General features: G+C 50.0%; 1 protein-coding gene across 1 annotated transcript in view; it reads left to right on the forward strand.

Annotated features, from left to right (window-relative positions):
- Tmtc1 (transmembrane O-mannosyltransferase targeting cadherins 1) overlaps positions 1–15546 on the forward strand; it is a gene marked incomplete at its 5' end in the record, with an annotated part of 135277 nt that overhangs the window by 80962 nt on the left and 38769 nt on the right. Inside the window, 2 exons of the mRNA XM_055605615.1 lie at positions 2145–2334; positions 15112–15233. Coding sequence (XP_055461590.1) covers positions 2145–2334; positions 15112–15233 — 312 coding nt within the window. The remainder of the gene's footprint in view (positions 1–2144; positions 2335–15111; positions 15234–15546) is intronic.

Genomic DNA, 15546 nt, shown 5'->3' on the forward strand with positions numbered 1-15546 from the left:
TGACATGGGAGGATTCTCACTGCAAAGTTTGGAGGGAGAAGAGGCGATGGAAGAGGTTGGCTTGGATTGTCTGAGCTCTTGTTGATGGTTTCAGGGTAAAGTAACACTCGGCCACAGGACTTGTGATAGCGGCTTTTCCTGTTGCTGTGAGGAAAGTATTTAACAAGAAAAACTTACGGATGGGCTTGTTTGGTCCACCCTTTGAGTTATTGTTTTAGTATGGTGGGGACGGCTGGGCGGGGCTTTCAGGCAGCTGGGAATACTGTGGCCACAAGCAGGAAGTACAGAGACTCGGGCCGGTGCTCAGTTTACTTTCTCCTTTATATTTAGTCTGGCACCTGGCCCAAGAGTGCTGCTCTCCAAATTCAAGACGGGTCCTCCCGCCTCATTTCAATCCCCTTGGAGATGCCCTCACAGACGCATGCACAAGCGCGACTCCTGGTGATTCTAACTCCTGTCGAGGTGACACTATGTTAGATGTCTGTCACAGAAGACAACAGAAATTCTGCTCCGACCTCTGTGCCAAGCCAAGATCCTCCTCTGGGAAGGGCTTCTCAGGCCCTGTCCTCGTATGACATCCAGCTCATTTTCCTTGTTCCTTCCCGGTATATAATTGCCATTATTGTAGTATATAGTGTCTGGAGACAGGATATTCCCTGTTTGTTTTTATTTAATAGCATATGGGACTACGTTGTCCATCACTTACAGTGGTGAAAACAGGTTTTTACCAGTAACTTGACAATAGGGGAAAGATCGGAGTCCGTTTGGTTTGTATGAAGATGCTGCCCTTATCTGCCTACTGGCAGATACTGATTAGGAGCTTGCTCCCACAGCAGTGGAGACGGGTGTTTTAGCCTTCCTCGTTGGTTGGAGTTTAAAGTGTGCCTCTTAACCTGAAGAACGGTAATTCTGGGTCTGTCTGTTTAACATAGGCAGTGCCCATGTGCGTATGAGTGCTTGTGAGTGGAGGAATGTGCGTGTGCTTGGAGGCCAGAGGCCAGTGTCTACCTCAGAAACTGGCTGCCTCTATTGAGATGGAGTCTCTCATTGGCCTCAGGCTCGCTGAGCAGGCTTTGCTGGCTGCCTCTGTTGAGATGGAGTCTCTCGCTGAGCAGGCTTTGCTGGCTGCCGTGTTGCTCTAGGGATTGTCCTGTTTCCTCATCACCAGCCGATATCACTGGGGACATCAGAATGCCTGGCTTTCTAAAATGAATTCTGGGGTCCAGATGTTTGTATGTCAAGGATTCTGCCTGCTAAACCAGATTCTTTACTCTTCGTCTTAGTTTTAATGTATACACAGTTACAGTCCTCAGCCCCTTTCACCCAGTCTAGGATGGAGGCCTAGAGAGGCCTCTTAGATGCTGACTGAGACAAGAGCACATTCTCTCTTAGCCGTGCAGTTCCTCAGGTGAACATTTTAATGGCGGTTGGGGTGGACAGATCATCTTCAGACACGGCAGTTGCTCACATCCTAGTGTTGAGGTTTGGGTGGCTCTGTTCTGTGCTGAGAGCCCGGAGGTTCTCAAGGACCTTGAATACAGCCTACTGGCCATGCAGGCTAACTGAATGAAGGTGAACTCACTTCCCTCTAACCCAGAAATGCTTGAGTAGAATGCCATGTTCTTCACCCTAGAGCCTAGGCAGGAAGTGGGTTAAGAACCACCACTGTCTTCCTCCCCCGTCCTCTACCCTGCCAACTGTGAATAAGAGGTCTGCTCTCTTTGCCGCAGACATTTTACTGAAATAGTTCCGTCTGGGTCAGTCTGTTATCAAAATGATGAGTTGTTTTCAAATGTGTCATGGGATTCTGGACAGTAGCAAGATGAGAAGGTCTAGACAACTGCTCTCTACAAAGCAAGAGCGTGATTACCGTGTGCCCTCATCAGGATTTCCTTCCCTGCCTTTATCCCTTTGCTTTTGCATGTGTAATCAGTTCAGATATCTGACGGAGGACTTGTGTCTAACTTGCTTTCTGCTGAGGTCAGCACCCAACACAGCGGCTGGAAGCTGTGAGATAAGTTCCAGGTGATCGGTGTAAGGATGGTGCCTCTCCCCGGTCAGAAGTGCATGCCCTTCCTCCAGCTGTGGTAAGCAAGTATTTGTAAAGCGCGGGAAGTTGTATTTCACAGCTGTTCTCCTCACAGGTTCCTTACCTATTCCTACCTCCTGGCCTTCAACATGTGGCTTCTGCTCGCACCCATCACCCTGTGCTACGACTGGCAAGTGGGCAGCATTCCTCTGGTGGAGACCGTCTGGGACGTGAGGAACCTGGCTACCGTGCTCCTGGCAGTGGCGATGGCCTCGCTGAGCCTGCACTGTGTGGCGGCCTTCAAGGTAATCTCTGAGAGCAAGTGGGTTCTCGCAGTGAAGACGTACCGTCTCTCACTACTGCTTCTCTTTTAATGGGGTCAAAGCCCCACGATACTCACAGCACTTGGCAAGCTTTCCTCATACGTGATATGTATTTAGAAGACTTTAGCGGGGCTTACAGGCCATGTTCACTTTAATTTTATGATTTCTCATTTAAAAGATTTATTTGTATTTTTGTGTCTCTATGTGGGTGTGCCTGTGTGTGTATAGGTGCCTGTCATGGCCAGAAAAAGGTGTCAGATGCCCTGGAGCTGGAGTTACAGGTGGCTGTTGGCTGGCCATCTGGGTGCTGGGAACCAAACCCTACTCCTGGCAGAGGAGCAATTGTCTTAGCCACAAGCCACCTCTTCAGCTCTGCGTAGTTTTATTTAAATATATATGTATATTTGAATATATATATTCTAGATAACTTTATAGAAATAAAAGTTTCCTCCTGATGTGGTTGGCTAATATTTGAGGGAATTTATTTGATACAATGTCATAATGAATGAAATCTTAATAAATAACATTTATAAATGTTTAAGATATGATTAAGATTTCATATCCACTCTTATATTAAATTAGATGGGTTTTTTCCAGACAGAAAAAAGTATAAAGTTTAACAAAATTACTAAATTAATTCATTTGAAAAAAAAGATCAAGGGTAGAAGAAACTAGGAAATGTTGATAGAGAAATTGTCGCTACACTGAGGGACGCCTCTTGTCGGTTGCCCTCGCTCTCCCAGACTGAGTGAAAAGAGCTCACAGGCCTCCTGGTGAGAAGTAGCTGATTCGATTGTGAGGAAAAGCCAAGGCAGCTGGAAGTGTTGTTTGTTCAGTGTCTTGAGACAGGGACTCAAACGTAGCTCAGGCTGACCTTGAACTCCATTTGTGTCTGAGGCTGACCTTGAGCTCCTGATCCTCCTGCCTCCCCATCCGGAATCCTGGGATTACAGGCAGGTGTGGCCAGGCTAGCAGCAAGGATCTGAGGGGAGACAGAAAGTGAGAAAGCTGGAGAGAGCTGCCCAGAAGCCTTTCCATGGCTTTGTGAGACTGCTGGGCCATTAAATGTGTGTGTGAAACCCTTGGAAGCTGAGGCTTGTCTGGGGCGAGCCCGAGTGAATTCTTCGCCTGCACACTGGGTCAGCAGTGGAGAGAGTGTCAGTTTTCTTGGTATACCTTTTCAAATAACCGGCTGCCACAGAGCCAGCAAGGCACAGCACAGATACCCAGAGTTCCGCACAGAAACTAAAACCAAAACAAAGAAACAATAACAACCGTTTTCAAATTCTGACCAAAAATCTCAGGACTGTCAAAAATACAGGGCTGGAGCTGCCTCAGCGGTCACCTTCATGAAAGCAAGACTGAGCTTGGACGCAGAGCTGCTGTGGCAGTCACCTGCTGTGTTGGCACCAGGGAAATGGAGACAGGAGGGTCCCCGGGGTCTGCTGGGCAGACTTTCTAACCAGTGAGTGGCGTGCGTTCATTCCCCTGAGGTGTACTGCTGACGCAGGCAGCAGCTCCATCATAGCTTTGTGCAGACTTCCCTGCAGTCACTGCCCTGGGTTCATTCCCAGATACAGAGCTCACCCAGCCCCATGCGTGTCTCCCTCCTTCTATCCCCTTTCTCGCTCTTCCTGCTCGCCCTCCTCCTGCTTTTCCTCTCTCCCTCTTCCCTCTCTTTCTCAATTTCCTCCTCTTCTTTCTCTTCCTCTGTACTTGTATTCTCCAGGCAGACATACAAGCCTCTGTTACAGAATATGGAAAACAGTCTAGAAGAGATTGCTGGAGTTAGTTTGAGGCCAAGTGGCGCAATTCAGAGGCCAAGAGAGAAGCCAGATTGTATAGATCAGCTGGGAGAGGAGTTAGAGCCAGAAAAGCTGAGTTGAACCAGCCAGCCCAGAGTTCAGAAAGAACAAGAAAGGGTGAGTTTACTCAGGAGTGAGTCTGAGAGGCTGAAAACATTCTAGGTCTAGATTAGATTGTATGGAGGCTGGAAGCATCCAGGACTAGGCCTAGGCCAGCAGATGGAGGGAGTAAGCCTCCCAGACAAAAACTTAAGCAGGGGAATAAAAGTTCCTTTTACGGTCAGCTGCAAAGTGGGCTTGGCCAGGGCAGCTTTCCAGCCTCTGGCCTCTGTGAACCTGCTGCTGCCTGTTACTCGTGGCCACGGTAACAGGCCTCCGTAGCTCTCTTCAGTGCTTGCCCTTCACCGGCACTAAGGAACCACGACTTCATATGTAACCTTTTTCCAAGGTGAGTTTGGAAGTAGACTTCCCTGTTTCTGTGGTGCAGTGCAACCTGCTCAAAGACTGCCGCTCTGCTGTGCTTGGTGTCTCGGTGCCATAAGAGGAAGGTGCCCTTCTCTTCTGTGGTCACCTCACTTTACACTCGGGAGCACACAGCTGAGGTGGAAGCCTGGCTTCTCTGCTGGGGGAGAGGACCCCAAGCCCGGGGGGGGGGAGGCCACTGTTGGGGTCAGCTTGGTCTCCTGCATCTGTTCCCCTCCCGGAGCCTTCCTGCACTGGGCTGTGAGGTCAGACCAGGGCATGACGTGCCTCCTGACACAGCGCAGTAGTCCTCACAGGGGCCGCTGGGCACACGAGTCCTAGCACCCTGAGAGCGGCACAGCTTAACCCCAGGAGCACAGAAGAGCTCCTGTGTGCAGATAGCAGGGGTAAGAGAGAGAAAGCCACTGACTGCCCCTTTTGTCTCTGTGACTAAAGACCCGTGCTTGCGGTCAGAATGGACATAGAGTGACTGTTACTTTACAGTGTCAGCCCCCCCCCCCCCCCAGCTGCCTTACTCCCCAGTGACAGGAAGCATCTTTAAGGTCTGAAGGATCCAGTGTTTGTAGCTGCTCTCTGGCTTGGAGGAATGCTTCTTTAGACCCACAGTCTGGGCGTGCCGTCCATTTTTGCCCAGCTGTGGTGGTGAGAGGGTGAGGCCACCTGCTCACATCAGGACAGATGGGAAGCAGAGATGGGCAGGGCGATGAGGCCTTCCCCCAGCAAACCACTTCTTCCAGCGGACTCTGCCTCCTGAGTCTCAGCCTCCCAGGATGGGTACAGACACTTAGACATGCTCATGACAGTCCCCATTCAAATCAGAGTCTGCAGAGCTGTGGATTCGGATGCCGCACAGGCCAGCGGGGACCCGAGCCAACCGTGCGAGAGAGGGGCCTCCTGTGACATGACCTCCTCCACAGTCCTCACGCTCCTCCGCAGCTGCCTCCCAGCCCCCTTGAAGCTGATTGCCGCGTCTGTTTTCCTGTGGCGAACAGTGGAGCAGGCAGCATTAACACTGCATCTTCTCGTCCCGAGGCTGTTGGAAACCGGAGGCGGGTAGCCAGGCCTTCCCCGGCTTTTCTGTGTGTGGACGCCACTGTGCCCTCCTGCCTTCCTCTGCAGCGAAGCCCGCACACCCGGTTCCCAGGTGCCCTGTGTGTGCTCTGCTCGCCCCGGAGCTGTCTGCTCTGCTCTTGATCTGACCCCCGGAAGCTCTCCACATCATTTATTACTCCTCTGTCTTCTTTGCCTTCGAAGCACAGTCGCATTGGCACAAGTCGCCCTGCTTAGTAGGAAAACGACCTACCCGAGCTCTGACGTGTGTGCGCCCGTGGTTGAGACACTCGCCAAAAGTCTTAACCGGAAATCAGTGTTGTGTAACACTAATGGCCGTTGTCGTGCGTCACTGCCTGCTTTGTGTCTTTCTCTTGATTTGTGTGTTGCGTGATTGTCGGGGAACTTTAGTTCCACAGTGAATGCTTTGATTTCATTGTGAAAGGTAATGTTCACTTGCACGTGTGTGTGCGCGTGTGTGCGTGCGTGTGTGTGCGTGTGTGTGCGTGCGTGTGTGTGCGTGTGTGTGTGTGTGTGTGTGCGCGTGTGTGTGCGCGCGTGCACGCAGCTGTGAGCACACCTGGAGGACAGGCTGAGATTGAGCATCTTCCTCAGCCACCCCTACCTTATTCTTTTCTTTTCTTTTTCACTGAGCCTGGCACTCACTGGTTAGGGTGTCCGGCTAGCCGGCAAGCCTCAAGCAGCTCTGTCCACCCTCCCTGCCGTGGGTTACAGCTGCTGTGCCCAGCTTTACAAAGTGTGGAAGTGGGGACCAGACTCAGGTCCTCACGCATGTGCAGAAAGCAGCCTGCGGGCTGCATCATCCCCCAGCCCTGTGGCCTTTCCAACACTGATGTTTCTCTTAATTTAATGAGCCACCTTGACTACCTGTGTCCGTGTAGATGTGTGACACTTTGACAATTTTAAACATCCAAGGTCAAAGATATTTTCATAACTCCTCAAGCCACTCGGTCCTTTCTATCTCTATCAGAACATAAGGTTTTATTTAAAGAAGCACATTTTTCATCTTGTTCTTAGCCATGAAATATGTAATTACGAATTTCAGAAATAAAAGCAGCCGGAAGGAGCAGCCGAGAACAAAACTCCTGTTGTGTTGCTTATTGAATGGGGCAGCATGAGCCAGGATGCACTGCCAGGTTCTGTGGAAGGTGGGTGCACGGGCACAGCTGTCGCTGAGCAAGAGGAGAAAACGCATTCTTTGTGCACATTGCCTAAAGGGCAGAGGGCACTGGACAACAGCTTTGTAACAGGAGCCGTAGTGCCCCGTCTGAGCTCTGACACAGGATGAGTGTGAGCTTCATTCTCACTTACAGTGTGTTAAGGATGAATGAAGTCATGTTCACAGCGCCTCACCACGACAAGCTTGTGTGCAAAGTGCTGTCCTCGTCCCTGTTAGCCGCAGAGCAAAGTCCTCCGTCCATTTCCCCGGCAGCCTTTTCCACCCAGTGCCTTCCACGGCTTGCCTGAGCCGAGATTCTGGAGGTGTTTCCTCTGTGTCTCTCTCTCTCCCTGCTCTTCCCCCAGCTCCGGCGTGTCTACTTAATTCCTGTCAGCCACACGGGGAGCACTTTCCCGCCCTCTGCTTCTTTCCTGGTTCAAGGCCTAGGACACCATCACTGAGGGTATTGCATGCCTGTGGAGTCAGGCTGTGCCCGGCTCCTCCGGAGCCGTCTGTTACCCATCAGTCCGGGAGGCAGTGCCACCAACACCAGTTTCACTCTTTATGAAAAGCTGGTTCCAAAGTGTGAGCACACCACACCCAGAGCAAGCAAAGCCTGTCTCAGCTGCTTCTCCACGCTCTAAGAGCAGAGGGCGGCAGCCCCCAGGGCCCTGCGGTGAGCTCACTGCAGAGGGTCGCTCTCCTGGAAAGTTCTTAGTTTAGAGGCACGACTTCATGTAGCCCAGGCTATCCTAGAGCTAGGGTGCCTCTGATTTTAGCTCACACATGCTAGGGTCAGGTGGCACAATTTACCAGGCCTGGCTCGAGGAAGGTTCTGGTAGGAGGGCAGAGGGTGGAGGGCAGAGGCGGGCATCCCTGGAGCTTCCTGAAGCCCGCGTGTTCCTGCAGATACGCGATTACATTGGAGCAGACTCATGTCACAGATGTGCTTCTGTGTGTGTACCCCATCTGGCTGTGACTGCTAGAGGCCACAAGTGTTTGCAGGAGGGCCTGGCACGTCCACACAGCCAAGCTGGCTATGGGCTTGTGGCTCACCACTCTAGCAGTTGGTGCTTTCCTTGGCACTGCCCTGTTTCAGGCACCCGCAGCTTGTTTGGCTTTGAGTGACTGGCGAGTGAACTTGAGTTTTCAAACATTTGGACTCTTATCACACTGGTGTCATCACTTGAGAATGATTGGACAGCACTTGCTAAGGAAACACGTTGCCCTCTGATTTCTCTGTCAAGAGTGCTTTTCTGTTAGTGTGCACCGTACAAGCAATGCCCAAGAAAACAAGGCTCCACGTCAGGACCCTTGGGCAATCTTGTTCTCTCATGCCAGACCTTGCCTCTCCACAGTCTCACTACACGTCTGCATTAGAGATTCAGACTGTTCTGTCTGAATCTGCACCGTACAAGCAATGCCCAAGAAAACAAGGCTCCACGTCAGGTCCCTTGGGCAATCTTGTTCTCTCATGCCAGACCTTGCCTCTCCACGTCTCACTACACGTCTGCATTAGAGATTCAGACTGTTCTGTCTGACAGAAACAGGCCTTTGATGGTTGCCTCCTCCTTGCTTTGAAACAAGAAAGTTGGTCTGTATATGTCTGAACTTGTAAAATTACAGGCTTTAAATCATCTTCTAAGTCATAAAGTCTTGTCCTCCGTCCTTTGCCCCATGTCATTAGTCCAGTAAATTTAAGCTGCGGTAGGTAAGCTGTTTGAAGAACACTGGGCCAGTAATTTGTGAAAAGAGCCAGTAACTTGCCTTCGTGAGAACAGAATTACCCAGCAGGCATTCACCCTCACACACCTCAGAGGCAGAGCGACGTTGGCTGGGTTGCAACGCTTTTCTGTAGAGAAGCGATTTTGCTTCTGGGTGAAGACACTGAATGGAAACGGAAACCTGCCTGTGAGAACTCTCAGGACTTGAGTTCCGTGCCTGAATCCCGGTGTCCTTTTCCTCTAGTGCTTCTGGTCACCCGTGGAGGGGCCTGCAGTAGGCCAGCCCCGTCTCTGGGTCTGCGTGATAAAGCAGGAGAGTTGTTGTTAAGATGCTCCCATGAGCGGGTTAGGCTTTCCCCAGGAGGGCACAGCCACTGTGTTCTCACAGGACTGTGCCCCCGTGTCTCCTTATTACCCTGAGCACAGGACTAGTGGCGGCCTCGGACAGCGCCAGGGGGCATTGTGAGACAAGAGAAGCGCTTGGCTCTCTGCCCCCCACTCCTGCAGCCTGGCAGGGGGCTTTGATGGGGCGCAGCATGGCTTGGCCCTCACAGAGTGACTTCTAAGTCAGTAGACCCTTGGAAGATGGGTCCTCTTCTTGCTTCCTTCCATCTCTAAGCCCTTCAGAAACAAAATTACACAACGTTCTCCTACCTGTTTTCAACTTTGCTCAGAAGCAAAGCTGGTGGTGAAGACAGTCATTTCAGAGTTCCTGTCTCCCTAAATTACTGAAACATTGCATTCTAATTAGGTGAAGATTTATTTAGCAGCATTTTATACTTCACTAACTTCCCTTAACTCATTCTGAGTGCTTACTTAGCTTAAAGTAAATGTATGTTTTTATCATTTTCTTATAATTTAACTTTGAAGATATCTGCTTTAATTTAAAAAAAATTAACAAGACATTTAAGCAAAACCCTGATTTTACATTTCCAAGTAAAGTTATAAATTAGCTTATGTTCACAGTAAGCTAGTCTGAGCAGGGTGGCATTCCACCTCGTTTAACCCTGCAGGGAAATTGTGTAATTATACCCTTGACTGAGGTGAGAAGTGGAAATCTCTGGATCCAGTGCCGGCAAGAAAGTGCAGACTGTTAATTAAATAAAAATCAAACACAAAGCTTTGTTAGGAAAAAAACAACTGTTGCAGGTGATGATTAATATTTGCTATTGATATATCTTCTGGTAAGGCTGCTGTTAATCCTAAACAGCTGTATAACCAAATCACCACACAGTGACTGTGATTTATTTAGTTAACCTAGAACACAATGCTGGGCAATAGTTACTGCATCCTAAACCTCCAAGCCCTCATAGTTTCCTAACATTTAGATTTCCCACATTATACTTGCTTTTAGTGATATATTAGGTCCAGTCCATGTCGTTCCAAGATCTCTCTCCTGCCTCTGTTCTCCCAGCCTCTGCCTCCTATTGCTTCCTGTCCTCTGGCTCCTCCCTCTCTTCCTGCTTCCTTCCGGCTCAACATTGTGGCCAGTTGCTTTATTTTGGCATGTTTACACAAAGTTTAGACAGGTGATGCTTAGAATAAGTATCACAATGCAATGTCGGGATTGAAACCAGAGAGTGGGGGAGAGAAATCAGTATTTGAATGAACAAGGGTAAAGTGTATACATTCCAAAAGAACATTATACCAACAAACAACCAAGATTCAAAATGAAAGACCAGAAATCCCAACTGTTGGTTTTGAGCGGCATGACTCCGCTCACCCCCGGCTCTGGTCCTGAGGGAGCCGGGAGCTGCCTTTAGGCCCAGAGTCTGGGCCTGGAACACTGTGCTTTGGCTGGGAGAAGGCATGGAGTATGCACGCTCCTTTTGTCGCAGAGGGCACACAGTCTCTCCGTTCCTTTCCCCCTTGAACTCTTACTCTGTGGAAATTCACAAAGAAACGCCAACACTCAGGAGCGTCAGGGAAGTACGCCAGCAGCCTGAGCCAGGCAGAGTGCAGGCAGCACACTGGTGCTGCCCAAGCACTGTGCCACGCCGAGCCCGTCCCGCCAACACCAGGTGAGGAGAGGAAACGGTAGTCCAGCCTGAGGTGTGCTTGACCCTCTTAGAGCTTTGTAGGGGTCCGGGCTGAGTGTGTAGAATGAGTAAGGCAGCTGTGACCAGGCCCCAGGAATCAGCTCTGAATTTTGTGTTTGTGTGTGCACACACAGGGTCTCTTGATGGGCTTCACCAAGCAGGGCAGGCAGACTGTCAAGTGAACCCCAACATCTGCCCTCTTCCATTCCCCTGCACCGAGATCACAGGGTGTGTTCCCACACGTGACTACTTACGAGGGTGTTGGGGCTCCAGTTCGGGTCCTCAGGCTTACATTTTACCAGCTATGCCGTCTCCCCAGACCCATCTTTACTATTTTTTACACAGCATTGTTAAGTTTCCTCTTTCCTGATCTTAAAGTAAGAGTTTTACTAACGGGCTGAAGCCTAATGGGAAGGCAGCATCAGCACCACGTGAAGACAGGAGTGCGTCGTCTGGGTGTCCTGGAGCCAGCCTCGTCAGTTCAGGGCCAGCCCTCCGGTCTTCCTTAAAGCTGTGCGCTCTTCTGCCCCTGCGGTCTGCTACCCGAGCGTGGCACAGGCTCTGGTGAGGGGTCCCCTTTGGCTGCATCGTATCGTGGAGCAAATGTGCGCATAGCTCTCGCTTGTGTGGTCTTCCTCATAAGCCTAAAGGAGTCACTCTGGGAGCACACACTAATGACTCCATCAAATCTAATCACTTTGCACGACCCCAGCTCTGAATGCCACTCTTCATATGCTTAATACTTTTACCATGAGCCTGGGGATTAAAGTCCTGCATGAGTTTGTAGGAATGACCAATATTCAAAGCCTAACACGGAGTCTAGGCAGGAGCTGTGCCATAGACAGGCAAGCCAGGCATTGCCAGAGAGAGGCAGAGTCTGGAGAGGCTGGAGGGTGGGAATGGAAACACCCCGCAGGACAGGCGTCACTGTGGAATGGGCTAGGGGTCTTGTGCACGCTGCTTCTGCCCAGCTCCTCTGCCTCAGCAGGCTCTGTTGCAGTCTGGAAAGTGTTCTGCTGAGGGTAAAATCAGTCTCAGCCACCTGGCGAGTCTGCTCTCTACATCATTAGTAGCACAGCCACTTTCATGGTATTTTAAATGTACCATAGAGTTAAATCTAAAGTGGAGAATCAGAGCTAGATTTCCTAAGGACTAGCTTTTGAAGAGCTGAAAGTGAAAATTAACCATCTCTACAAACTGAAAGTACATAAAAAGATTATAGACTCAGAGTTAATGAGGAGCCAGGAACAGAGAAGACAGGCTGGGATTTGTCTTCAGTGTTTGCTAGCAAGGAGGCCCTGACCTGGTCGTGTGGCATTCTGGGAAGGGTGTGTGTTGCTTGTTCTGTACTCCAGGTTCTTGAACTGAAGTGACCTTGGTAACCTCACACTGTTACCTGAATTCTAAGGATATTGTTCTGGTTAGCCGTCAGCTTGACACAACTGGAATTGTCTGGGAAGAGAAGCCCAACGAAGGGATTTGGTAGGCCAGTTTGGCCTGTGGACGTGTCTGGGGGGGGATGTCCCCATCAATTACTAATTAATTATCAATTATTAATTAATAGTTATTAATTTAAATTAATAATTGATAGGGAGACCAGGCTCACTGTAGGGCCGCATTGCCTAGTCTAGAGGTCCTGACTGTGTGAGAGAGCTGACTGAGCGTGAGCCTCCCTTCCGGCCAGCGAGCCACACCAAGGTTTCTGTGTCACTCCTGTGCTGTGAGCCGAGTTCCCTGGGAGAGGCAAGGGTGTGCACAGCCTCGGGCCTGCCTCAGCTTCCTGCCCTGGCTTCCCCAGTGATGACGTGAAGCCTTTCCCTCTCTGATTTGCTTTTGGGTTTATCAGAGCATCAGAAAGGAAGCTAAGGCAGACAGTTTCTAACTTACAGCACAATTGACTGGCTCAGTTTTTTTCTTCTCTTGTTGATTTTTTTTTTGTCAATTTTGAGGGAGACTAAATATATAAACTGTATATGGACAGTATGTGCTCTGTCACATGTAACTTTGATCGGCAGCCGCCTGATTTGAAGGCTGTGAAAATGACCTTTATCCCATTTCTCCTGCAGAGTTTGGTGCTGCAGGTCATTACTAACAGAAGGAATTATCTGAGGAAACTGTTCACATTATATAGAATGTCTCGAGAGATTTCATCTCTGTATGTGGTGGTTAATAAGACAAAGGTTTTAATAAGGCCCCAGTGATGAATCTTTTGCTTTGCCCGCTCGCCATGTTGTAGTTCCTGATGGGGAACTTTATTTATGTTTGTGATGCTGTCTTGTTCTGTTCTAGTTATTAAACGTAATACACCCCCTTAAGTGTTTATGGGACTCATTAACGATGCAGCATGCGCTGTGGCGAGTTCCGCTTGGCCTCCTTTGTTTGTTAGCACATGTTCTTATGCACAGTAACAGGCTTCATTGCAGCATTTCCTATGTTAATCATGGATGTTAACACATTTGCTCCCATTACCCTTCCCTGCTCTCCTCCCTCTCTGCTCAACTCCCCACCTTGTACCCTTCTATTTTTGTGCAGTTTGGGTTTTGTTTTCCCCTTAGGGTTTCTTACAGGATCCTGGGTGAGGGGTTATTCACAGGGCGTGGGCGAGTCCCCTGTGGCTGCACCCCTGACGGAACCGCCTCTTCCTCCCCTAGCAACTCTTAGCTGCCCGGAGACCTGCTTTCTTTCTTAAGCTTTTTATTTGTTTTTGAAACAGAATCTCAGTCCGCAGCCCAGGCTAGCCTGGGATTGCGACCTCTTTCTACCTCTGTCTCCTGAGTGCTGGGATACAGCGTACACCCCTAAATGCAGTAACGTCCAAAATACTCTGCTGTGTCCTCGCTGAGACTCTCAAGCCCTTCTGTTGCATATAACACATGGAAACACAGTTCCAGCTAGGGCCACTTTTTCTTCTTTTTAAAAATTCTTTTTATTTAGATCAATTTTAGATTTAGATATCCTCGATCATGTTCTTGCCTCTCCCCGAGTTTGTCCAGATCCTCTCCTCCACAAAAACCCAAACTAACGCAACAGCCAAAGTCCCAAGGCCTAAAAACCAAAACACAACATCATGCAGAAGAAACAAAACAAACCCACCAAACTGTAAGCAAGTAAAAGCACATTAAGAAGTGGACTGTCCATTATTTGTTGGTCAGCACTCCCGAACATGAGCTCTGCCTCTGAGCAACTGACGGTCATTGCGTCAGGGAACACTGCCCTCTCCAGCAGCTGTAGATGGCGGTTCCACTGTTAGCCTCATTTACCCTATACCTGTGTTTGCTTTCATTCATTTTTAAAATGTAACAAGATAAAACAGAAACTACCGTATTCAAGTCAGATAAGACAGACCAACAGAAGGGAAAGAGCCTAAGAGCGGGAACAAGACTCTGAGATCCACTCTCACACACTCAGGGATCCCATGCAGACACCAAGCTGGAAGCCGGAGTGTAAGCCCAGAGGCCTGGTGCACACCCCTCAGGCCCTGTGCTGCTGCCCCAGCGCTGTGAGTTCACACAAGCTTTGCTCATGTCTTAGAGGGCCTCCTCTTGGTGCCCTCGTGCCCCTGGCTCTTACATTCCTTCTGCCTCCTCTTCTGTGGGGTTCCCTGAGCTCTGAGGGGAGGGCTTTATTTATTTTTTTTAAGTTAATAGAACCATTCAAGTTAACTTACACATTTTAATTACATGAAGATGAAGAAACGTCTTGACAAATATTGTGAAAAGGTCTTTTACCAATTTAGTGAGTTTTCATAATGTATTTAATATATATATATTTTTTTTAAAGAACTTTGCAGCTACTCCTGGTAACCCAGGCCTGTGATCACAGTGCTAGGGGAAGCCAAGGGAGGGCTGTTGGATGTCAAAGCCAGCCAGGGCTACAGAGAAAGAAACAAGACAGCACGCGCACGCACACGCACACACACACACACACACACACACACTCAGAGAGAGAGAGAGATCTTGTCTAAAAAACCCAAAGCAGCTCAAATAAAAATCTGCTTTAGTGTAATTTGAGAGGTGCCAAGAAACATACAGTTCAGCTGCCTCTTCCCCTGATACCCCTCAGTTTTACCCTCAGCACAGCATTTCCGGGATGCAGGACGTGGCTCCTGCTAGTGACCCTTTGGTCTCTTCTTTAGAGGGGTTTCCACTGTATCTCAGTGCCCAGTGTGGCCCGGCTGCTTTGCCCTCTCTACAGTCCTGAGGCCATGGGCACGGGGTGAGACAGGCTGAGCAGCAAAGTGGTCAGGCTTCCCAGACTGGTGGGCCGTGGTCACCACCAAATGTGCCCATTTCAAATGTCTCTGGAACAGGTGTGTATTGGGTACAGATGTGTGTGTGTGACAGGCCAGCACCTCTAGCTGTGGTTCAGCTCGGCTCTCTGATGTGTCCGCTCAGTCATCCCTGAGACCCTGAGGGTCAGATGGCGACTGAGGCACACGAGCAGAGATCCACATGTCCTCTCCCTGTTGTGTGTTTCAGAAGCTGGAGCACAAGGAAGTGTTGACTGGCTTGCTGTTCCTGGTGTTCCCGTTCATTCCAGCCAGCAACCTCTTCTTCAGGGTGGGCTTCGTGGTGGCCGAGAGAGTCCTGTACATGCCTAGGTAATTACCCTGACGCGTCATCCGAGCCAGAGCTCCAGAGAGACAAACCCTGTAAGGCAGTGGTGTCCTGAGCCCTGGTGTCGTTTCCTCAGAGGGGAGGAAGGGTGGAGAGGCCTGCCCTGCCCTGTGGCTGTGAGGAGGGAGGGCAGGCCTGCCCTGCCCTGTGGCTGTGAGGAGGGAGGGCAGGTCTGCCATGCCCTGTGGCTGTGAGGAGGGAGGACAAGCAGGTCTGCCATGCCCTGTGGCTGTGAGGAGGGAGGACAAGCAGGCCTGCCCTGCCCTGTGGCTGTGAGGAGGGAGGACAAGCAGGCCT

The sequence above is a fragment of the Psammomys obesus genome, unplaced genomic scaffold, assembly GCF_907164565.1.
Source record: "Psammomys obesus unplaced genomic scaffold, mPsaObe1.curated_primary_1811, whole genome shotgun sequence".
Lineage (NCBI taxonomy): Eukaryota > Metazoa > Chordata > Mammalia > Rodentia > Muridae > Psammomys > Psammomys obesus.